The 23,541-nt window shown below is 43.5% G+C and overlaps 1 protein-coding gene across 4 annotated transcripts in view; it reads left to right on the top strand.

Annotated features, from left to right (window-relative positions):
• The window catches only part of zanl (zonadhesin, like), a 66,667-nt gene that overhangs the window by 11,837 nt on the left and 31,289 nt on the right, over positions 1-23,541 (top strand). For all 4 annotated transcript variants that reach the window (XM_081695256.1, XM_081695252.1, XM_081695254.1 and 1 more), the window contains exons 37-104: positions 117-258; positions 983-1,057; positions 1,141-1,334; positions 1,424-1,565; positions 1,770-2,014; positions 2,115-2,263; positions 2,350-2,478; positions 2,593-2,731; positions 2,832-2,973; positions 3,159-3,355; positions 3,466-3,604; positions 3,687-3,803; positions 3,995-4,119; positions 4,260-4,405; positions 4,822-4,965; positions 5,148-5,255; positions 5,508-5,677; positions 6,079-6,281; positions 6,400-6,541; positions 7,266-7,340; positions 7,424-7,617; positions 7,707-7,848; positions 8,053-8,297; positions 8,398-8,546; positions 8,633-8,761; positions 8,876-9,014; positions 9,115-9,256; positions 9,442-9,638; positions 9,749-9,887; positions 9,970-10,086; positions 10,278-10,402; positions 10,543-10,688; positions 11,105-11,248; positions 11,431-11,538; positions 11,791-11,960; positions 12,362-12,564; positions 12,683-12,824; positions 13,549-13,623; positions 13,707-13,900; positions 13,990-14,131; positions 14,336-14,580; positions 14,681-14,829; positions 14,916-15,044; positions 15,159-15,297; positions 15,398-15,539; positions 15,725-15,921; positions 16,032-16,170; positions 16,253-16,369; positions 16,561-16,685; positions 16,826-16,971; positions 17,388-17,531; positions 17,714-17,821; positions 18,074-18,243; positions 18,645-18,847; positions 18,966-19,107; positions 19,832-19,906; positions 19,990-20,183; positions 20,273-20,414; positions 20,619-20,863; positions 20,964-21,112; positions 21,199-21,327; positions 21,442-21,580; positions 21,681-21,822; positions 22,008-22,204; positions 22,315-22,453; positions 22,536-22,652; positions 22,844-22,968; positions 23,109-23,254. In XM_081695256.1, the coding sequence (XP_081551382.1) occupies positions 117-258; positions 983-1,057; positions 1,141-1,334; positions 1,424-1,565; positions 1,770-2,014; positions 2,115-2,263; positions 2,350-2,478; positions 2,593-2,731; positions 2,832-2,973; positions 3,159-3,355; positions 3,466-3,604; positions 3,687-3,803; positions 3,995-4,119; positions 4,260-4,405; positions 4,822-4,965; positions 5,148-5,255; positions 5,508-5,677; positions 6,079-6,281; positions 6,400-6,541; positions 7,266-7,340; positions 7,424-7,617; positions 7,707-7,848; positions 8,053-8,297; positions 8,398-8,546; positions 8,633-8,761; positions 8,876-9,014; positions 9,115-9,256; positions 9,442-9,638; positions 9,749-9,887; positions 9,970-10,086; positions 10,278-10,402; positions 10,543-10,688; positions 11,105-11,248; positions 11,431-11,538; positions 11,791-11,960; positions 12,362-12,564; positions 12,683-12,824; positions 13,549-13,623; positions 13,707-13,900; positions 13,990-14,131; positions 14,336-14,580; positions 14,681-14,829; positions 14,916-15,044; positions 15,159-15,297; positions 15,398-15,539; positions 15,725-15,921; positions 16,032-16,170; positions 16,253-16,369; positions 16,561-16,685; positions 16,826-16,971; positions 17,388-17,531; positions 17,714-17,821; positions 18,074-18,243; positions 18,645-18,847; positions 18,966-19,107; positions 19,832-19,906; positions 19,990-20,183; positions 20,273-20,414; positions 20,619-20,863; positions 20,964-21,112; positions 21,199-21,327; positions 21,442-21,580; positions 21,681-21,822; positions 22,008-22,204; positions 22,315-22,453; positions 22,536-22,652; positions 22,844-22,968; positions 23,109-23,254 (10,199 nt within the window). The remainder of the gene's footprint in view (positions 1-116; positions 259-982; positions 1,058-1,140; positions 1,335-1,423; positions 1,566-1,769; positions 2,015-2,114; positions 2,264-2,349; positions 2,479-2,592; positions 2,732-2,831; positions 2,974-3,158; positions 3,356-3,465; positions 3,605-3,686; positions 3,804-3,994; positions 4,120-4,259; positions 4,406-4,821; positions 4,966-5,147; positions 5,256-5,507; positions 5,678-6,078; positions 6,282-6,399; positions 6,542-7,265; positions 7,341-7,423; positions 7,618-7,706; positions 7,849-8,052; positions 8,298-8,397; positions 8,547-8,632; positions 8,762-8,875; positions 9,015-9,114; positions 9,257-9,441; positions 9,639-9,748; positions 9,888-9,969; positions 10,087-10,277; positions 10,403-10,542; positions 10,689-11,104; positions 11,249-11,430; positions 11,539-11,790; positions 11,961-12,361; positions 12,565-12,682; positions 12,825-13,548; positions 13,624-13,706; positions 13,901-13,989; positions 14,132-14,335; positions 14,581-14,680; positions 14,830-14,915; positions 15,045-15,158; positions 15,298-15,397; positions 15,540-15,724; positions 15,922-16,031; positions 16,171-16,252; positions 16,370-16,560; positions 16,686-16,825; positions 16,972-17,387; positions 17,532-17,713; positions 17,822-18,073; positions 18,244-18,644; positions 18,848-18,965; positions 19,108-19,831; positions 19,907-19,989; positions 20,184-20,272; positions 20,415-20,618; positions 20,864-20,963; positions 21,113-21,198; positions 21,328-21,441; positions 21,581-21,680; positions 21,823-22,007; positions 22,205-22,314; positions 22,454-22,535; positions 22,653-22,843; positions 22,969-23,108; positions 23,255-23,541) is intronic.

Consider the following 23,541-nt stretch of genomic DNA (forward strand, 5'->3'; position numbering starts at 1 on the left):
GAGTGTCTCACGCACATCAGTTATACAGAAAAAGTTGGAGGTTCACTAGTCAGCGGCAAAAATGATTCCTATCCCCTCCAATATAATCTCAGTCCCTGCTTATTTGTGTGGTTTAGGTGAATGAGAGCTGGTATCTGGAGGGCTGTGAGCACCAGTGTGTGTGTCTGGGTGGAAGAATCATCCAGTGCTACAACACCAGCTGCCTCCCTACAGAGACCTGCCAACTGCAGGATGGAGAGTTTGTCTGCAAACCAAATGGTACAACAACTCACATAGACCATGCACTTGTTAAAGTAACGAAATATTTGCATATATCAGATGTTTACATGTCACTTTGTACGAGTCTGAGTCAAGCCTCATGTCTCTGGAGTGCAAGTCTGAGTCAAGTCTCGAGTCTTTGGAGAGATTGAATAGAGTCTCAAGTCTACGTTTGATATTTTCTGTTTAGTCTCATTGTTTAAGGTTTATAGTCTCATTTATTTATGAGGTTGCTAACATGCCTTCTCAGTCGCAAATACGTGGAACAGTGCCTGAAAACAAATGTTACATTTCCACTGGACTGCAACCTAACATTAGCTAGCTAAAAAGAAAATGCTCGTTGGACAATGGAGCATGTAACTAGCTAGAAAAGCTAGACATTGTTTCAAATTATATGGAGCTTACTAGATCAAGCATTTATTAGCTGTCAATCAAGGCAGCTGAGTAGGATACTTTTCATCCCATCCGCAAGCTGTGTAGCTAGTGGAATTTGAGCAGCTGACTCAAGTGACCATCTCTGGTGTATTTAGACAAACATACATATATATGCACAACTACACAAAAACAACCAAGTATATAGATATATTATGATGTCATTCCCTGAAGTGGAAGTACAGTATCTCCTACACTTCGGTCTGAAGATCACCAGCAGCTAATCAACGAATACTAAACCGCTTGCAACTTAAGTGTGGTTTCACCACTGTTTTATAATCCTGACCTACAGATGGACACACTACATCAAAGCCCCCCACAACCACTACACCGAAACCAACTGCTCCGATACCAACTACACCACCAGGTGAACTGCATCTTATTCTCCTCTGTCTAGTGCATCAAGGCATATGAACATGTCCTAACCACCCTGTTCTTTTCTACAAATAGTGAAGTGCCCTCCTGATTCTGAGTACATAGAGTGTGGTCCAGCTTGCATTCCCAGCTGTAAAGAGCCCTCCACCAACTGCACTGGCTCTTGTATCAGCGGCTGCTTCTGCAAACCAGGTTTTGTGTTCCGGGGGAAACGATGTATTCCCATTGAGCAGTGTGGATGTCTGGATGATGACAACAACTACTATGAGGTACATGGACTGATTATGAAAAAAATGGATCCAGTCTTGGAAGATGCATTCCTAGACCCATAAATGTAACTTCTATGTCTTTTTTTCAGCCTGGAGAGCTCGTCTTTGGGAATGACTGCTCCAAGCTGTGCCGCTGTGCCGGCAATTACACTTTGAGCTGTGTAGACAACACCTGTGACCCCACGGAAGAATGTCTACAAGTGGGAGGAGTCCATGGTTGCTATCCTAAAGGTGTTGTGGCAATATATCTTCCAGTGGAGATGCTGGCATATGTTAACCTTCTAGCCTTAATATACTATGATTAATTTTTGGATTCAGACAGATCAAAAGCAAAGCACATGTGTGTTTTATTAGCGTATGTAAATCAGGCCTGTAAGACTTGTTGTTGTTTTTAAGACTTGTTGTTGTTGTTGTTGTTGTTTTTAATCTCTACAGACACCTCCACCTGTATTGCCTCGGGTGATCCCCACTACTCCACCTTTGACAAACGCAGTTATGACTTCATGGGCAACTGCACCTACTTGATGTCTGAGCCTTGCAACAGCACAGATGTGCCTTACTTTGCTGTTTATACTGACAATGAGAATCGTTACAATGTCCCCACCGTCAGCTACGTGAGTGCTGTCCACGTCCACGTTCTAGGAGTGAAGGTGTCCATCTTGAAAGGAGGAGTCGTGCAGGTCAGTAAGCAAAAAGAGAACTGATGTAGAAAAGGTGGGTTCTGCAGGTATGTTGTAAATAGGAAATCTTCTTACTACTGGTTTCCATCTGGTCTCTCAGCTGAATGGAACCACTGTGAACATTCCTCTAAGCCCTGCTCCTGGAGTGGACGTCTTTCAATCTGGGACACTCTATAGTGTAACCTTGAACTTTGGTGTGACAGTTCGCTATGATGGAAACCACTACATGGACATCAAAGTCATCAAAGAGTGAGTGTTGTGTAAAACTGAGAATGATCATTGCACTGTGAATCCAGTGCATCTTACTCATGCGTTGCACTTGCATGTATGTGCAGCTACCAGGACAGGCTGTGCGGCCTGTGTGGCGACTATAATGGCGACTTTAAAGATGACTTCCGTACTCCCACCGGTGAACTGGTCAACAGTCCAACTGATTTTGGTAACAGCTGGAACACAGACCCTGAGTGAGTCACCGATATCGTACTGTACATACCGAGGAATCCGTCATTCCTTATTCCCTCCGGTAACTGATCATGGGGCTGGAAGACAACTGACTCTTGTCTTCATTTGCTCCTCAGCTGCAATAAGAGCCCCGTCGGTCCAGACCCTGGATGCACAGATGCTGAGCAGGACCTTTATGAGAGTCCCGCCTACTGTGGAATCATACTGGACAGCAAAGGCCCATTCGCTGTCTGTCACCCAAGAGTCAATCCCAATGTGAGTTATTCAGACCAGGCCATTGTCAGCTGAGTACTTAACATCTTTAGTCATTTAACATTAATCATGTTCTTTATATCAAAAATCTGTGTTTGCGTAGAGTTTCTTCAAAAACTGTGTGTTTGATCTGTGTGCGCTGGACGGCCCTCACTCTGCCTTGTGTGAGGCCATTGAAGCCTACGTCAACGAGTGTCAGGATCGCGGAGTCAACATCGGTCCCTGGAGAAACACCACCTTCTGCCGTAAGTCACATACAATTACATCGCACTCTGCACTTTATATACACAAGATGATGAGGTCCTATATTTTCCTCTAATCAGACACTACATTGTAGAATGTAATGTGAATACATAGTGTATATATTTGGTGTTATTCATTCTCTCTTAAGTGTGATTACCACAGTCACACTGTACATTCTTTATTTTAGCTCTCCAATGCCCACCCAACAGCCACTATGACCCCTGTGTCCGACCTTGTCAGCCCTCCTGTACCCCTCCCCCACCCAGCCAGTGTACTGGACCCTGTTCTGAGGGATGTGTGTGTGACCCTGGATACATACTCAGTGCTGGCAAATGTGTGAAAAAAGACACATGTGGCTGCAATTATAATGGACAGTACTACAAGGTGAATATGTACGAGTGTTACTGGGTCGTAGTCAGCATCTTTAGTACCTCAGCATATGAATGTATCAGACATTTGTCGCCAATGTCCTGCCTTCTCTCTGTGGACATTAGCCAGATGAGGAGTTCTACACTAAGGACTGTGAGCTGCTGTGCAGGTGTGATCCTCCATTCGTCACCTGCAGTGCTGCTGAATGCCCTCCCATGCAGCAGTGTGGTGTGCAGGGAGGACAAATAGGCTGTTACCCAGTTGGTCAGTAAATAAAAACTTGAAATAAATAAACAGGTTTAGATTCTGAGGTGGGTGAGGTCATCTGTCCTTTGGTCTCACGTAGGTTCTCAGGACTGCATCATCTCGGGTGACCCTCATTACAACACCTTTGATGGTAAATACTACTCTTTCATGGGTACCTGCACCTACACGCTGGCCCGCACCTGCAGAAACAACACTGGTGAGTAGAGGCCATGGATCTATGTAAAAATGTAACAGAATGCTGTATATTCCTGCATTTGGGTGTGAATTGGTTACCATTGGTATTTAAAAATGTATAACATGTAAACCAAAAAAGATGTGGCATATTGCTTTGAACACTTGTACATTATAAACGTACAGTGATTACAGTTTTTGTTCTGTGTTGTGCAGGGCCCTGGTTCTCTGTGGAGGGGAAGAATGAGGAGAGAGGAGTGTCTGGCGTATCTTACCTCAGGAAGTTGTACGTGACTGTCAACGGCATCACTGTGACAATGATGAAGAGCAGAATCACACTGGTTAGCTTGAACTACTGGAAACCCATTTTCATGCAACATCTCTGTTGATCTTAATTGTGTGAATGAAATAAGTCTTCATGTCTGTCTTAGCAAAGCTGGTATTTGTTGTAAATTGTTTATTGGTTTTCCATCATTTTCAGGTGAATGGACGGAGAGTAGCCCTCCCTCATTCCCCCTCTCCTCTAATCTCTCTAACCTTGGCTGGGCAGTATGTCATCCTCACCACACCCTTTGGCCTGGAGGTGCGGTGGGATGGTAACCACTATGCTAAGATCACAGTGCCCAGGTACTGCGGCAGACATGTGCTATAGATACTGGAGTATGGTGCACTTTTAGCTTTGCGATTGTATAGACTCTGAGACCAACAAAACCAATACAATATGATTCTTTTACTTTAGACATTATTGCGTCTTTTGGAATGATGTGCTTTGACCAGTGATGTGGCCAAATACATCATCTAGTTGAGCCAGCAGTTAAATGCTGTCAGCAAGAAAGCAGCATCACCAAGTTACTATTTATCTCTTAGTGTTTCAGATGAGTTGATGTGTAATCATTTTGGACACATCCCAAATACTTACTCATTAGCACCATTAATGCATTTTTAAAAAAATGACAATGAAGTCCATATCAGGTTTAAGTCTTGGTACTATAAATATTGAAAAAAATCATGTTATTATTTCTCTTTTTCTCTTTCTCTCTCAGTACCTACTTTGAGCAGATGTGTGGTTTGTGTGGGGACTACAGTGGAAACCCCAACAATGATTTTACCAAACCAGATGGATCCCTGACTGGCAGCTCAGATCAATTTGGCAACAGCTGGCAAACCGATAAAGACGAGGATGACACGTTAGTCTCTTTTTTTGTGTTTTCCTCTGTTAAAGACAATAAGACAATAATCAACCCAATAAGCTTGTATTAATCATAGCACTATCATGTTGTTTAATTTAAAACATTTAAAATCTTTTGCTCACACCATGTTAATTTATGTACAGAAGATTTTCTGAGTATCTTTGATGTTGTATTTTTAGATGCAAGCCTGATATTGGTCCTGACCCACCATGTGACCCCAGCCTTGAGGCTGAAGTGTCTAAACCAGAGAAATGTGGAAAAATCACTGACACTAGTGGACCATTCAGGTAGGAACATTCCCATGGAGCACCTGCTGAAATTCGTCCTGTCTTTTACACTGCCTTCTACTCCAGAATAAATTATTTTTTAGATTCATGTCCTCGGTGATCCTGTAGCTCACCTGGTAAAGCAGGTAGAGTTGAGTGCTAATAGCACCACAGTCAGGGGCTCATTTATCAGGGAGAACACATATAGCAATCCTTGTCCCTTTTTAAATTTCTCTCTCCCTCTCACCTCCTTTCCCTTCCTCACACTCATAGGGACTGTATAAAGGTGGTGGACCCTCTGCCGTTCTTCCAGAGCTGTGTGTTTGACATGTGCCGCTATCAGGGACTCCAGCAAACCCTGTGTGACCAGCTCCAGGCCTACACTGATGCTTGTCTCAGTGCTGGGGCACCAATCCACCAATGGCGAGAACCAGACTTCTGCCGTGAGTCTCATCCCACACATCATTCACGGGTGTACTTGTACACTTGTATACATATTCATATTCCTGTTTCTTCATTTACTAAGCTGAAGGCCAGCTGCAAAATGCGTTTTTCATACCGAACACTTTATATGATGTGTTATTTTGCCTAAAAGGTATTGAATCTTTCTTCCAAATACTTACTCTGCTTTAACCAAATAATTTTAACAATTCTTTAACTGCTTATCATTATTCCTGAGTAAGTGTCTTGTCTCTTGGGGTTTTTATGAGAGTTAAAGCTGTAAGCTCTTTCTAACAGCATTGCACTTCAAATACTTAGAAAGTCAGACATGCGCCAAAATTACCCACTGACTTGTATCTGTCTCGTGTGGTAAGGTGACTTTTTCTGTCTTTGTTCTCCACAGCTCTGGTTTGTCCTCCTAACAGTCACTACTCCATGTGTGTGAGTTCATGTCCAGAAACATGTGTGGGTGTGAGTGGTCCTCCTGGCTGTGGTGAGAAGTGTGTTGAAGGCTGTGAATGTAACCCTGGCTTTGTGCTGAGCAACAACAAGTGTGTGCCTCTCAAAGACTGTGGCTGTGTGGACACTATCGGTTCCTACCACCCTGTGAGTGTCTCACGCACATCAGTTATACAGAAAAAGTTGGAGGTTCACTAGTCAGCGGCAAAAATGATTCCTATCCCCTCCAATATAATCTCAGTCCCTGCTTATTTGTGTGGTTTAGGTGAATGAGAGCTGGTATCTGGAGGGCTGTGAGCACCAGTGTGTGTGTCTGGGTGGAAGAATCATCCAGTGCTACAACACCAGCTGCCTCCCTACAGAGACCTGCCAACTGCAGGATGGAGAGTTTGTCTGCAAACCAAATGGTACAACAACTCACATAGACCATGCACTTGTTAAAGTAACGAAATATTTGCATATAGCAGATGTTTACATGTCACTTTGTACGAGTCTGAGTCAAGCCTCATGTCTCTGGAGTGCAAGTCTGAGTCAAGTCTCGAGTCTTTGGAGAGATTGAATAGAGTCTCAAGTCTACGTTTGATATTTTCTGTTTAGTCTCATTGTTTAAGGTTTATAGTCTCATTTATTTATGAGGTTGCTAACATGCCTTCTCAGTCGCAAATACGTGGAACAGTGCCTGAAAACAAATGTTACATTTCCACTGGACTGCAACCTAACATTAGCTAGCTAAAAAGAAAATGCTCGTTGGACAATGGAGCATGTAACTAGCTAGAAAAGCTAGACATTGTTTCAAATTATATGGAGCTTACTAGATCAAGCATTTATTAGCTGTCAATCAAGGCAGCTGAGTAGGATACTTTTCATCCCATCCGCAAGCTGTGTAGCTAGTGGAATTTGAGCAGCTGACTCAAGTGACCATCTCTGGTGTATTTAGACAAACATACATATATATGCACAACTACACAAAAACAACCAAGTATATAGATATATTATGATGTCATTCCCTGAAGTGGAAGTACAGTATCTCCTACACTTCGGTCTGAAGATCACCAGCAGCTAATCAACGAATACTAAACCGCTTGCAACTTAAGTGTGGTTTCACCACTGTTTTATAATCCTGACCTACAGATGGACACACTACATCAAAGCCCCCCACAACCACTACACCGAAACCAACTGCTCCGATACCAACTACACCACCAGGTGAACTGCATCTTATTCTCCTCTGTCTAGTGCATCAAGGCATATGAACATGTCCTAACCACCCTGTTCTTTTCTACAAATAGTGAAGTGCCCTCCTGATTCTGAGTACATAGAGTGTGGTCCAGCTTGCATTCCCAGCTGTAAAGAGCCCTCCACCAACTGCACTGGCTCTTGTATCAGCGGCTGCTTCTGCAAACCAGGTTTTGTGTTCCGGGGGAAACGATGTATTCCCATTGAGCAGTGTGGATGTCTGGATGATGACAACAACTACTATGAGGTACATGGACTGATTATGAAAAAAATGGATCCAGTCTTGGAAGATGCATTCCTAGACCCATAAATGTAACTTCTATGTCTTTTTTTCAGCCTGGAGAGCTCGTCTTTGGGAATGACTGCTCCAAGCTGTGCCGCTGTGCCGGCAATTACACTTTGAGCTGTGTAGACAACACCTGTGACCCCACGGAAGAATGTCTACAAGTGGGAGGAGTCCATGGTTGCTATCCTAAAGGTGTTGTGGCAATATATCTTCCAGTGGAGATGCTGGCATATGTTAACCTTCTAGCCTTAATATACTATGATTAATTTTTGGATTCAGACAGATCAAAAGCAAAGCACATGTGTGTTTTATTAGCGTATGTAAATCAGGCCTGTAAGACTTGTTGTTGTTTTTAAGACTTGTTGTTGTTGTTGTTGTTGTTTTTAATCTCTACAGACACCTCCACCTGTATTGCCTCGGGTGATCCCCACTACTCCACCTTTGACAAACGCAGTTATGACTTCATGGGCAACTGCACCTACTTGATGTCTGAGCCTTGCAACAGCACAGATGTGCCTTACTTTGCTGTTTATACTGACAATGAGAATCGTTACAATGTCCCCACCGTCAGCTACGTGAGTGCTGTCCACGTCCACGTTCTAGGAGTGAAGGTGTCCATCTTGAAAGGAGGAGTCGTGCAGGTCAGTAAGCAAAAAGAGAACTGATGTAGAAAAGGTGGGTTCTGCAGGTATGTTGTAAATAGGAAATCTTCTTACTACTGGTTTCCATCTGGTCTCTCAGCTGAATGGAACCACTGTGAACATTCCTCTAAGCCCTGCTCCTGGAGTGGACGTCTTTCAATCTGGGACACTCTATAGTGTAACCTTGAACTTTGGTGTGACAGTTCGCTATGATGGAAACCACTACATGGACATCAAAGTCATCAAAGAGTGAGTGTTGTGTAAAACTGAGAATGATCATTGCACTGTGAATCCAGTGCATCTTACTCATGCGTTGCACTTGCATGTATGTGCAGCTACCAGGACAGGCTGTGCGGCCTGTGTGGCGACTATAATGGCGACTTTAAAGATGACTTCCGTACTCCCACCGGTGAACTGGTCAACAGTCCAACTGATTTTGGTAACAGCTGGAACACAGACCCTGAGTGAGTCACCGATATCGTACTGTACATACCGAGGAATCCGTCATTCCTTATTCCCTCCGGTAACTGATCATGGGGCTGGAAGACAACTGACTCTTGTCTTCATTTGCTCCTCAGCTGCAATAAGAGCCCCGTCGGTCCAGACCCTGGATGCACAGATGCTGAGCAGGACCTTTATGAGAGTCCCGCCTACTGTGGAATCATACTGGACAGCAAAGGCCCATTCGCTGTCTGTCACCCAAGAGTCAATCCCAATGTGAGTTATTCAGACCAGGCCATTGTCAGCTGAGTACTTAACATCTTTAGTCATTTAACATTAATCATGTTCTTTATATCAAAAATCTGTGTTTGCGTAGAGTTTCTTCAAAAACTGTGTGTTTGATCTGTGTGCGCTGGACGGCCCTCACTCTGCCTTGTGTGAGGCCATTGAAGCCTACGTCAACGAGTGTCAGGATCGCGGAGTCAACATCGGTCCCTGGAGAAACACCACCTTCTGCCGTAAGTCACATACAATTACATCGCACTCTGCACTTTATATACACAAGATGATGAGGTCCTATATTTTCCTCTAATCAGACACTACATTGTAGAATGTAATGTGAATACATAGTGTATATATTTGGTGTTATTCATTCTCTCTTAAGTGTGATTACCACAGTCACACTGTACATTCTTTATTTTAGCTCTCCAATGCCCACCCAACAGCCACTATGACCCCTGTGTCCGACCTTGTCAGCCCTCCTGTACCCCTCCCCCACCCAGCCAGTGTACTGGACCCTGTTCTGAGGGATGTGTGTGTGACCCTGGATACATACTCAGTGCTGGCAAATGTGTGAAAAAAGACACATGTGGCTGCAATTATAATGGACAGTACTACAAGGTGAATATGTACGAGTGTTACTGGGTCGTAGTCAGCATCTTTAGTACCTCAGCATATGAATGTATCAGACATTTGTCGCCAATGTCCTGCCTTCTCTCTGTGGACATTAGCCAGATGAGGAGTTCTACACTAAGGACTGTGAGCTGCTGTGCAGGTGTGATCCTCCATTCGTCACCTGCAGTGCTGCTGAATGCCCTCCCATGCAGCAGTGTGGTGTGCAGGGAGGACAAATAGGCTGTTACCCAGTTGGTCAGTAAATAAAAACTTGAAATAAATAAACAGGTTTAGATTCTGAGGTGGGTGAGGTCATCTGTCCTTTGGTCTCACGTAGGTTCTCAGGACTGCATCATCTCGGGTGACCCTCATTACAACACCTTTGATGGTAAATACTACTCTTTCATGGGTACCTGCACCTACACGCTGGCCCGCACCTGCAGAAACAACACTGGTGAGTAGAGGCCATGGATCTATGTAAAAATGTAACAGAATGCTGTATATTCCTGCATTTGGGTGTGAATTGGTTACCATTGGTATTTAAAAATGTATAACATGTAAACCAAAAAAGATGTGGCATATTGCTTTGAACACTTGTACATTATAAACGTACAGTGATTACAGTTTTTGTTCTGTGTTGTGCAGGGCCCTGGTTCTCTGTGGAGGGGAAGAATGAGGAGAGAGGAGTGTCTGGCGTATCTTACCTCAGGAAGTTGTACGTGACTGTCAACGGCATCACTGTGACAATGATGAAGAGCAGAATCACACTGGTTAGCTTGAACTACTGGAAACCCATTTTCATGCAACATCTCTGTTGATCTTAATTGTGTGAATGAAATAAGTCTTCATGTCTGTCTTAGCAAAGCTGGTATTTGTTGTAAATTGTTTATTGGTTTTCCATCATTTTCAGGTGAATGGACGGAGAGTAGCCCTCCCTCATTCCCCCTCTCCTCTAATCTCTCTAACCTTGGCTGGGCAGTATGTCATCCTCACCACACCCTTTGGCCTGGAGGTGCGGTGGGATGGTAACCACTATGCTAAGATCACAGTGCCCAGGTACTGCGGCAGACATGTGCTATAGATACTGGAGTATGGTGCACTTTTAGCTTTGCGATTGTATAGACTCTGAGACCAACAAAACCAATACAATATGATTCTTTTACTTTAGACATTATTGCGTCTTTTGGAATGATGTGCTTTGACCAGTGATGTGGCCAAATACATCATCTAGTTGAGCCAGCAGTTAAATGCTGTCAGCAAGAAAGCAGCATCACCAAGTTACTATTTATCTCTTAGTGTTTCAGATGAGTTGATGTGTAATCATTTTGGACACATCCCAAATACTTACTCATTAGCACCATTAATGCATTTTTAAAAAAATGACAATGAAGTCCATATCAGGTTTAAGTCTTGGTACTATAAATATTGAAAAAAATCATGTTATTATTTCTCTTTTTCTCTTTCTCTCTCAGTACCTACTTTGAGCAGATGTGTGGTTTGTGTGGGGACTACAGTGGAAACCCCAACAATGATTTTACCAAACCAGATGGATCCCTGACTGGCAGCTCAGATCAATTTGGCAACAGCTGGCAAACCGATAAAGACGAGGATGACACGTTAGTCTCTTTTTTTGTGTTTTCCTCTGTTAAAGACAATAAGACAATAATCAACCCAATAAGCTTGTATTAATCATAGCACTATCATGTTGTTTAATTTAAAACATTTAAAATCTTTTGCTCACACCATGTTAATTTATGTACAGAAGATTTTCTGAGTATCTTTGATGTTGTATTTTTAGATGCAAGCCTGATATTGGTCCTGACCCACCATGTGACCCCAGCCTTGAGGCTGAAGTGTCTAAACCAGAGAAATGTGGAAAAATCACTGACACTAGTGGACCATTCAGGTAGGAACATTCCCATGGAGCACCTGCTGAAATTCGTCCTGTCTTTTACACTGCCTTCTACTCCAGAATAAATTATTTTTTAGATTCATGTCCTCGGTGATCCTGTAGCTCACCTGGTAAAGCAGGTAGAGTTGAGTGCTAATAGCACCACAGTCAGGGGCTCATTTATCAGGGAGAACACATATAGCAATCCTTGTCCCTTTTTAAATTTCTCTCTCCCTCTCACCTCCTTTCCCTTCCTCACACTCATAGGGACTGTATAAAGGTGGTGGACCCTCTGCCGTTCTTCCAGAGCTGTGTGTTTGACATGTGCCGCTATCAGGGACTCCAGCAAACCCTGTGTGACCAGCTCCAGGCCTACACTGATGCTTGTCTCAGTGCTGGGGCACCAATCCACCAATGGCGAGAACCAGACTTCTGCCGTGAGTCTCATCCCACACATCATTCACGGGTGTACTTGTACACTTGTATACATATTCATATTCCTGTTTCTTCATTTACTAAGCTGAAGGCCAGCTGCAAAATGCGTTTTTCATACCGAACACTTTATATGATGTGTTATTTTGCCTAAAAGGTATTGAATCTTTCTTCCAAATACTTACTCTGCTTTAACCAAATAATTTTAACAATTCTTTAACTGCTTATCATTATTCCTGAGTAAGTGTCTTGTCTCTTGGGGTTTTTATGAGAGTTAAAGCTGTAAGCTCTTTCTAACAGCATTGCACTTCAAATACTTAGAAAGTCAGACATGCGCCAAAATTACCCACTGACTTGTATCTGTCTCGTGTGGTAAGGTGACTTTTTCTGTCTTTGTTCTCCACAGCTCTGGTTTGTCCTCCTAACAGTCACTACTCCATGTGTGTGAGTTCATGTCCAGAAACATGTGTGGGTGTGAGTGGTCCTCCTGGCTGTGGTGAGAAGTGTGTTGAAGGCTGTGAATGTAACCCTGGCTTTGTGCTGAGCAACAACAAGTGTGTGCCTCTCAAAGACTGTGGCTGTGTGGACACTATCGGTTCCTACCACCCTGTGAGTGTCTCACGCACATCAGTTATACAGAAAAAGTTGGAGGTTCACTAGTCAGCGGCAAAAATGATTCCTATCCCCTCCAATATAATCTCAGTCCCTGCTTATTTGTGTGGTTTAGGTGAATGAGAGCTGGTATCTGGAGGGCTGTGAGCACCAGTGTGTGTGTCTGGGTGGAAGAATCATCCAGTGCTACAACACCAGCTGCCTCCCTACAGAGACCTGCCAACTGCAGGATGGAGAGTTTGTCTGCAAACCAAATGGTACAACAACTCACATAGACCATGCACTTGTTAAAGTAACGAAATATTTGCATATAGCAGATGTTTACATGTCACTTTGTACGAGTCTGAGTCAAGCCTCATGTCTCTGGAGTGCAAGTCTGAGTCAAGTCTCGAGTCTTTGGAGAGATTGAATAGAGTCTCAAGTCTACGTTTGATATTTTCTGTTTAGTCTCATTGTTTAAGGTTTATAGTCTCATTTATTTATGAGGTTGCTAACATGCCTTCTCAGTCGCAAATACGTGGAACAGTGCCTGAAAACAAATGTTACATTTCCACTGGACTGCAACCTAACATTAGCTAGCTAAAAAGAAAATGCTCGTTGGACAATGGAGCATGTAACTAGCTAGAAAAGCTAGACATTGTTTCAAATTATATGGAGCTTACTAGATCAAGCATTTATTAGCTGTCAATCAAGGCAGCTGAGTAGGATACTTTTCATCCCATCCGCAAGCTGTGTAGCTAGTGGAATTTGAGCAGCTGACTCAAGTGACCATCTCTGGTGTATTTAGACAAACATACATATATATGCACAACTACACAAAAACAACCAAGTATATAGATATATTATGATGTCATTCCCTGAAGTGGAAGTACAGTATCTCCTACACTTCGGTCTGAAGATCACCAGCAGCTAATCAACGAATACTAAACCGCTTGCAACTTAAGTGTGGTTTCACCACTGTTTTATAATCCTGACCTACAGATGGACACACTACATCAAAGCCCCCCACAACCACTACACCGAAACCAACTGCTCCGATACCAACTACACCACCAGGTGAACTGCATCTTATTCTCCTCTGTCTAGTGCATCAAGGCATATGAACATGTCCTAACCACCCTGTTCTTTTCTACAAATAGTGAAGTGCCCTCCTGATTCTGAGTACATAGAGTGTGGTCCAGCTTGCATTCCCAGCTGTAAAGAGCCCTCCACCAACTGCACTGGCTCTTGTATCAGCGGCTGCTTCTGCAAACCAGGTTTTGTGTTCCGGGGGAAACGATGTATTCCCATTGAGCAGTGTGGATGTCTGGATGATGACAACAACTACTATGAGGTACATGGACTGATTATGAAAAAAATGGATCCAGTCTTGGAAGATGCATTCCTAGACCCATAAATGTAACTTCTATGTCTTTTTTTCAGCCTGGAGAGCTCGTCTTTGGGAATGACTGCTCCAAGCTGTGCCGCTGTGCCGGCAATTACACTTTGAGCTGTGTAGACAACACCTGTGACCCCACGGAAGAATGTCTACAAGTGGGAGGAGTCCATGGTTGCTATCCTAAAGGTGTTGTGGCAATATATCTTCCAGTGGAGATGCTGGCATATGTTAACCTTCTAGCCTTAATATACTATGATTAATTTTTGGATTCAGACAGATCAAAAGCAAAGCACATGTGTGTTTTATTAGCGTATGTAAATCAGGCCTGTAAGACTTGTTGTTGTTTTTAAGACTTGTTGTTGTTGTTGTTGTTGTTTTTAATCTCTACAGACACCTCCACCTGTATTGCCTCGGGTGATCCCCACTACTCCACCTTTGACAAACGCAGTTATGACTTCATGGGCAACTGCACCTACTTGATGTCTGAGCCTTGCAACAGCACAGATGTGCCTTACTTTGCTGTTTATACTGACAATGAGAATCGTTACAATGTCCCCACCGTCAGCTACGTGAGTGCTGTCCACGTCCACGTTCTAGGAGTGAAGGTGTCCATCTTGAAAGGAGGAGTCGTGCAGGTCAGTAAGCAAAAAGAGAACTGATGTAGAAAAGGTGGGTTCTGCAGGTATGTTGTAAATAGGAAATCTTCTTACTACTGGTTTCCATCTGGTCTCTCAGCTGAATGGAACCACTGTGAACATTCCTCTAAGCCCTGCTCCTGGAGTGGACGTCTTTCAATCTGGGACACTCTATAGTGTAACCTTGAACTTTGGTGTGACAGTTCGCTATGATGGAAACCACTACATGGACATCAAAGTCATCAAAGAGTGAGTGTTGTGTAAAACTGAGAATGATCATTGCACTGTGAATCCAGTGCATCTTACTCATGCGTTGCACTTGCATGTATGTGCAGCTACCAGGACAGGCTGTGCGGCCTGTGTGGCGACTATAATGGCGACTTTAAAGATGACTTCCGTACTCCCACCGGTGAACTGGTCAACAGTCCAACTGATTTTGGTAACAGCTGGAACACAGACCCTGAGTGAGTCACCGATATCGTACTGTACATACCGAGGAATCCGTCATTCCTTATTCCCTCCGGTAACTGATCATGGGGCTGGAAGACAACTGACTCTTGTCTTCATTTGCTCCTCAGCTGCAATAAGAGCCCCGTCGGTCCAGACCCTGGATGCACAGATGCTGAGCAGGACCTTTATGAGAGTCCCGCCTACTGTGGAATCATACTGGACAGCAAAGGCCCATTCGCTGTCTGTCACCCAAGAGTCAATCCCAATGTGAGTTATTCAGACCAGGCCATTGTCAGCTGAGTACTTAACATCTTTAGTCATTTAACATTAATCATGTTCTTTATATCAAAAATCTGTGTTTGCGTAGAGTTTCTTCAAAAACTGTGTGTTTGATCTGTGTGCGCTGGACGGCCCTCACTCTGCCTTGTGTGAGGCCATTGAAGCCTACGTCAACGAGTGTCAGGATCGCGGAGTCAACATCGGTCCCTGGAGAAACACCACCTTCTGCCGTAAGTCACATACAATTACATCGCACTCTGCACTTTATATACACAAGATGATGAGGTCCTATATTTTCCTCTAATCAGACACTACATTGTAGAATGTAATGTGAATACATAGTGTATATATTTGGTGTTATTCATTCTCTCTTAAGTGTGATTACCACAGTCACACTGTACATTCTTTATTTTAGCTCTCCAATGCCCACCCAACAGCCACTATGACCCCTGTGTCCGACCTTGTCAGCCCTCCTGTACCCCTCCCCCACCCAGCCAGTGTACTGGACCCTGTTCTGAGGGATGTGTGTGTGACCCTGGATACATACTCAGTGCTGGCAAATGTGTGAAAAAAGACACATGTGGCTGCAATTATAATGGACAGTACTACAAGGTGAATATGTACGAGTGTTACTGGGTCGTAGTCAGCATCTTTAGTACCTCAGCATATGAATGTATCAGACATTTGTCGCCAATGTCCTGCCTTCTCTCTGTGGACATTAGCCAGATGAGGAGTTCTACACTAAGGACTGTGAGCTGCTGTGCAGGTGTGATCCTCCATTCGTCACCTGCAGTGCTGCTGAATGCCCTCCCATGCAGCAGTGTGGTGTGCAGGGAGGACAAATAGGCTGTTACCCAGTTGGTCAGTAAATAAAAACTTGAAATAAATAAACAGGTTTAGATTCTGAGGTGGGTGAGGTCATCTGTCCTTTGGTCTCACGTAGGTTCTCAGGACTGCATCATCTCGGGTGACCCTCATTACAACACCTTTGATGGTAAATACTACTCTTTCATGGGTACCTGCACCTACACGCTGGCCCGCACCTGCAGAAACAACACTGGTGAGTAGAGGCCATGGATCTATGTAAAAATGTAACAGAATGCTGTATATTCCTGCATTTGGGTGTGAATTGGTTACCATTGGTATTTAAAAATGTATAACATGTAAACCAAAAAAGATGTGGCATATTGCTTTGAACACTTGTACATTATAAACGTACAGTGATTACAGTTTTTGTTCTGTGTTGTGCAGGGCCCTGGTTCTCTGTGGAGGGGAAGAATGAGGAGAGAGGAGTGTCTGGCGTATCTTACCTCAGGAAGTTGTACGTGACTGTCAACGGCATCACTGTGACAATGATGAAGAGCAGAATCACACTGGTTAGCTTGAACTACTGGAAACCCATTTTCATGCAACATCTCTGTTGATCTTAATTGTGTGAATGAAATAAGTCTTCATGTCTGTCTTAGCAAAGCTGGTATTTGTTGTAAATTGTTTATTGGTTTTCCATCATTTTCAGGTGAATGGACGGAGAGTAGCCCTCCCTCATTCCCCCTCTCCTCTAATCTCTCTAACCTTGGCTGGGCAGTATGTCATCCTCACCACACCCTTTGGCCTGGAGGTGCGGTGGGATGGTAACCACTATGCTAAGATCACAGTGCCCAGGTACTGCGGCAGACATGTGCTATAGATACTGGAGTATGGTGCACTTTTAGCTTTGCGATTGTATAGACTCTGAGACCAACAAAACCAATACAATATGATTCTTTTACTTTAGACATTATTGCGTCTTTTGGAATGATGTGCTTTGACCAGTGATGTGGCCAAATACATCATCTAGTTGAGCCAGCAGTTAAATGCTGTCAGCAAGAAAGCAGCATCACCAAGTTACTATTTATCTCTTAGTGTTTCAGATGAGTTGATGTGTAATCATTTTGGACACATCCCAAATACTTACTCATTAGCACCATTAATGCATTTTTAAAAAAATGACAATGAAGTCCATATCAGGTTTAAGTCTTGGTACTATAAATATTGAAAAAAATCATGTTATTATTTCTCTTTTTCTCTTTCTCTCTCAGTACCTACTTTGAGCAGATGTGTGGTTTGTGTGGGGACTACAGTGGAAACCCCAACAATGATTTTACCAAACCAGATGGATCCCTGACTGGCAGCTCAGATCAATTTGGCAACAGCTGGCAAACCGATAAAGACGAGGATGACACGTTAGTCTCTTTTTTTGTGTTTTCCTCTGTTAAAGACAATAAGACAATAATCAACCCAATAAGCTTGTATTAATCATAGCACTATCATGTTGTTTAATTTAAAACATTTAAAATCTTTTGCTCACACCATGTTAATTTATGTACAGAAGATTTTCTGAGTATCTTTGATGTTGTATTTTTAGATGCAAGCCTGATATTGGTCCTGACCCACCATGTGACCCCAGCCTTGAGGCTGAAGTGTCTAAACCAGAGAAATGTGGAAAAATCACTGACACTAGTGGACCATTCAGGTAGGAACATTCCCATGGAGCACCTGCTGAAATTCGTCCTGTCTTTTACACTGCCTTCTACTCCAGAATAAATTATTTTTTAGATTCATGTCCTCGGTGATCCTGTAGCTCACCTGGTAAAGCAGGTAGAGTTGAGTGCTAATAGCACCACAGTCAGGGGCTCATTTATCAGGGAGAACACATATAGCAATCCTTGTCCCTTTTTAAATTTCTCTCTCCCTCTCACCTCCTTTCCCTTCCTCACACTCATAGGGACTGTATAAAGGTGGTGGACCCTCTGCCGTTCTTCCAGAGCTGTGTGTTTGACATGTGCCGCTATCAGGGACTCCAGCAAACCCTGTGTGACCAGCTCCAGGCCTACACTGATGCTTGTCTCAGTGCTGGGGCACCAATCCACCAATGGCGAGAACCAGACTTCTGCCGTGAGTCTCATCCCACACATCATTCACGGGTGTACTTGTACACTTGTATACATATTCATATTCCTGTTTCTTCATTTACTAAGCTGAAGGCCAGCTGCAAAATGCGTTTTTCATACCGAACACTTTATATGATGTGTTATTTTGCCTAAAAGGTATTGAATCTTTCTTCCAAATACTTACTCTGCTTTAACCAAATAATTTTAACAATTCTTTAACTGCTTATCATTATTCCTGAGTAAGTGTCTTGTCTCTTGGGGTTTTTATGAGAGTTAAAGCTGTAAGCTCTTTCTAACAGCATTGCACTTCAAATACTTAGAAAGTCAGACATGCGCCAAAATTACCCACTGACTTGTATCTGTCTCGTGTGGTAAGGTGACTTTTTCTGTCTTTGTTCTCCACAGCTCTGGTTTGTCCTCCTAACAGTCACTACTCCATGTGTGTGAGTTCATGTCCAGAAACATGTGTGGGTGTGAGTGGTCCTCCTGGCTGTGGTGAGAAGTGTGTTGAAGGCTGTGAATGTAACCCTGGCTTTGTGCTGAGCAACAACAAGTGTGTGCCTCTCAAAGACTGTGGCTGTGTGGACACTATCGGTTCCTACCACCCTGTGAGTGTCTCACGCACATCAGTTATACAGAAAAAGTTGGAGGTTCACTAGTCAGCGGCAAAAATGATTCCTATCCCCTCCAATATAATCTCAGTCCCTGCTTATTTGTGTGGTTTAGGTGAATGAGAGCTGGTATCTGGAGGGCTGTGAGCACCAGTGTGTGTGTCTGGGTGGAAGAATCATCCAGTGCTACAACACCAGCTGCCTCCCTACAGAGACCTGCCAACTGCAGGATGGAGAGTTTGTCTGCAAACCAAATGGTACAACAACTCACATAGACCATGCACTTGTTAAAGTAACGAAATATTTGCATATATCAGATGTTTACATGTCACTTTGTACGAGTCTGAGTCAAGCCTCATGTCTCTGGAGTGCAAGTCTGAGTCAAGTCTCGAGTCTTTGGAGAGATTGAATAGAGTCTCAAGTCTACGTTTGATATTTTCTGTTTAGTCTCATTGTTTAAGGTTTATAGTCTCATTTATTTATGAGGTTGCTAACATGCCTTCTCAGTCGCAAATACGTGGAACAGTGCCTGAAAACAAATGTTACATTTCCACTGGACTGCAACCTAACATTAGCTAGCTAAAAAGAAAATGCTCGTTGGACAATGGAGCATGTAACTAGCTAGAAAAGCTAGACATTGTTTCAAATTATATGGAGCTTACTAGATCAAGCATTTATTAGCTGTCAATCAAGGCAGCTGAGTAGGATACTTTTCATCCCATCCGCAAGCTGTGTAGCTAGTGGAATTTGAGCAGCTGACTCAAGTGACCATCTCTGGTGTATTTAGACAAACATACATATATATGCACAACTACACAAAAACAACCAAGTATATAGATATATTATGATGTCATTCCCTGAAGTGGAAGTACAGTATCTCCTACACTTCGGTCTGAAGATCACCAGCAGCTAATCAACGAATACTAAACCGCTTGCAACTTAAGTGTGGTTTCACCACTGTTTTATAATCCTGACCTACAGATGGACACACTACATCAAAGCCCCCCACAACCACTACACCGAAACCAACTGCTCCGATACCAACTACACCACCAGGTGAACTGCATCTTATTCTCCTCTGTCTAGTGCATCAAGGCATATGAACATGTCCTAACCACCCTGTTCTTTTCTACAAATAGTGAAGTGCCCTCCTGATTCTGAGTACATAGAGTGTGGTCCAGCTTGCATTCCCAGCTGTAAAGAGCCCTCCACCAACTGCACTGGCTCTTGTATCAGCGGCTGCTTCTGCAAACCAGGTTTTGTGTTCCGGGGGAAACGATGTATTCCCATTGAGCAGTGTGGATGTCTGGATGATGACAACAACTACTATGAGGTACATGGACTGATTATGAAAAAAATGGATCCAGTCTTGGAAGATGCATTCCTAGACCCATAAATGTAACTTCTATGTCTTTTTTTCAGCCTGGAGAGCTCGTCTTTGGGAATGACTGCTCCAAGCTGTGCCGCTGTGCCGGCAATTACACTTTGAGCTGTGTAGACAACACCTGTGACCCCACGGAAGAATGTCTACAAGTGGGAGGAGTCCATGGTTGCTATCCTAAAGGTGTTGTGGCAATATATCTTCCAGTGGAGATGCTGGCATATGTTAACCTTCTAGCCTTAATATACTATGATTAATTTTTGGATTCAGACAGATCAAAAGCAAAGCACATGTGTGTTTTATTAGCGTATGTAAATCAGGCCTGTAAGACTTGTTGTTGTTTTTAAGACTTGTTGTTGTTGTTGTTGTTGTTTTTAATCTCTACAGACACCTCCACCTGTATTGCCTCGGGTGATCCCCACTACTCCACCTTTGACAAACGCAGTTATGACTTCATGGGCAACTGCACCTACTTGATGTCTGAGCCTTGCAACAGCACAGATGTGCCTTACTTTGCTGTTTATACTGACAATGAGAATCGTTACAATGTCCCCACCGTCAGCTACGTGAGTGCTGTCCACGTCCACGTTCTAGGAGTGAAGGTGTCCATCTTGAAAGGAGGAGTCGTGCAGGTCAGTAAGCAAAAAGAGAACTGATGTAGAAAAGGTGGGTTCTGCAGGTATGTTGTAAATAGGAAATCTTCTTACTACTGGTTTCCATCTGGTCTCTCAGCTGAATGGAACCACTGTGAACATTCCTCTAAGCCCTGCTCCTGGAGTGGACGTCTTTCAATCTGGGACACTCTATAGTGTAACCTTGAACTTTGGTGTGACAGTTCGCTATGATGGAAACCACTACATGGACATCAAAGTCATCAAAGAGTGAGTGTTGTGTAAAACTGAGAATGATCATTGCACTGTGAATCCAGTGCATCTTACTCATGCGTTGCACTTGCATGTATGTGCAGCTACCAGGACAGGCTGTGCGGCCTGTGTGGCGACTATAATGGCGACTTTAAAGATGACTTCCGTACTCCCACCGGTGAACTGGTCAACAGTCCAACTGATTTTGGTAACAGCTGGAACACAGACCCTGAGTGAGTCACCGATATCGTACTGTACATACCGAGGAATCCGTCATTCCTTATTCCCTCCGGTAACTGATCATGGGGCTGGAAGACAACTGACTCTTGTCTTCATTTGCTCCTCAGCTGCAATAAGAGCCCCGTCGGTCCAGACCCTGGATGCACAGATGCTGAGCAGGACCTTTATGAGAGTCCCGCCTACTGTGGAATCATACTGGACAGCAAAGGCCCATTCGCTGTCTGTCACCCAAGAGTCAATCCCAATGTGAGTTATTCAGACCAGGCCATTGTCAGCTGAGTACTTAACATCTTTAGTCATTTAACATTAATCATGTTCTTTATATCAAAAATCTGTGTTTGCGTAGAGTTTCTTCAAAAACTGTGTGTTTGATCTGTGTGCGCTGGACGGCCCTCACTCTGCCTTGTGTGAGGCCATTGAAGCCTACGTCAACGAGTGTCAGGATCGCGGAGTCAACATCGGTCCCTGGAGAAACACCACCTTCTGCCGTAAGTCACATACAATTACATCGCACTCTGCACTTTATATACACAAGATGATGAGGTCCTATATTTTCCTCTAATCAGACACTACATTGTAGAATGTAATGTGAATACATAGTGTATATATTTGGTGTTATTCATTCTCTCTTAAGTGTGATTACCACAGTCACACTGTACATTCTTTATTTTAGCTCTCCAATGCCCACCCAACAGCCACTATGACCCCTGTGTCCGACCTTGTCAGCCCTCCTGTACCCCTCCCCCACCCAGCCAGTGTACTGGACCCTGTTCTGAGGGATGTGTGTGTGACCCTGGATACATACTCAGTGCTGGCAAATGTGTGAAAAAAGACACATGTGGCTGCAATTATAATGGACAGTACTACAAGGTGAATATGTACGAGTGTTACTGGGTCGTAGTCAGCATCTTTAGTACCTCAGCATATGAATGTATCAGACATTTGTCGCCAATGTCCTGCCTTCTCTCTGTGGACATTAGCCAGATGAGGAGTTCTACACTAAGGACTGTGAGCTGCTGTGCAGGTGTGATCCTCCATTCGTCACCTGCAGTGCTGCTGAATGCCCTCCCATGCAGCAGTGTGGTGTGCAGGGAGGACAAATAGGCTGTTACCCAGTTGGTCAGTAAATAAAAACTTGAAATAAATAAACAGGTTTAGATTCTGAGGTGGGTGAGGTCATCTGTCCTTTGGTCTCACGTAGGTTCTCAGGACTGCATCATCTCGGGTGACCCTCATTACAACACCTTTGATGGTAAATACTACTCTTTCATGGGTACCTGCACCTACACGCTGGCCCGCACCTGCAGAAACAACACTGGTGAGTAGAGGCCATGGATCTATGTAAAAATGTAACAGAATGCTGTATATTCCTGCATTTGGGTGTGAATTGGTTACCATTGGTATTTAAAAATGTATAACATGTAAACCAAAAAAGATGTGGCATATTGCTTTGAACACTTGTACATTATAAACGTACAGTGATTACAGTTTTTGTTCTGTGTTGTGCAGGGCCCTGGTTCTCTGTGGAGGGGAAGAATGAGGAGAGAGGAGTGTCTGGCGTATCTTACCTCAGGAAGTTGTACGTGACTGTCAACGGCATCACTGTGACAATGATGAAGAGCAGAATCACACTGGTTAGCTTGAACTACTGGAAACCCATTTTCATGCAACATCTCTGTTGATCTTAATTGTGTGAATGAAATAAGTCTTCATGTCTGTCTTAGCAAAGCTGGTATTTGTTGTAAATTGTTTATTGGTTTTCCATCATTTTCAGGTGAATGGACGGAGAGTAGCCCTCCCTCATTCCCCCTCTCCTCTAATCTCTCTAACCTTGGCTGGGCAGTATGTCATCCTCACCACACCCTTTGGCCTGGAGGTGCGGTGGGATGGTAACCACTATGCTAAGATCACAGTGCCCAGGTACTGCGGCAGACATGTGCTATAGATACTGGAGTATGGTGCACTTTTAGCTTTGCGATTGTATAGACTCTGAGACCAACAAAACCAATACAATATGATTCTTTTACTTTAGACATTATTGCGTCTTTTGGAATGATGTGCTTTGACCAGTGATGTGGCCAAATACATCATCTAGTTGAGCCAGCAGTTAAATGCTGTCAGCAAGAAAGCAGCATCACCAAGTTACTATTTATCTCTTAGTGTTTCAGATGAGTTGATGTGTAATCATTTTGGACACATCCCAAATA

Source organism: Electrophorus electricus, chromosome 13, assembly GCF_041902795.1.
Source record: "Electrophorus electricus isolate QZ-2024a chromosome 13, ASM4190279v1, whole genome shotgun sequence".
Classification (NCBI taxonomy): domain Eukaryota; kingdom Metazoa; phylum Chordata; class Actinopteri; order Gymnotiformes; family Gymnotidae; genus Electrophorus; species Electrophorus electricus.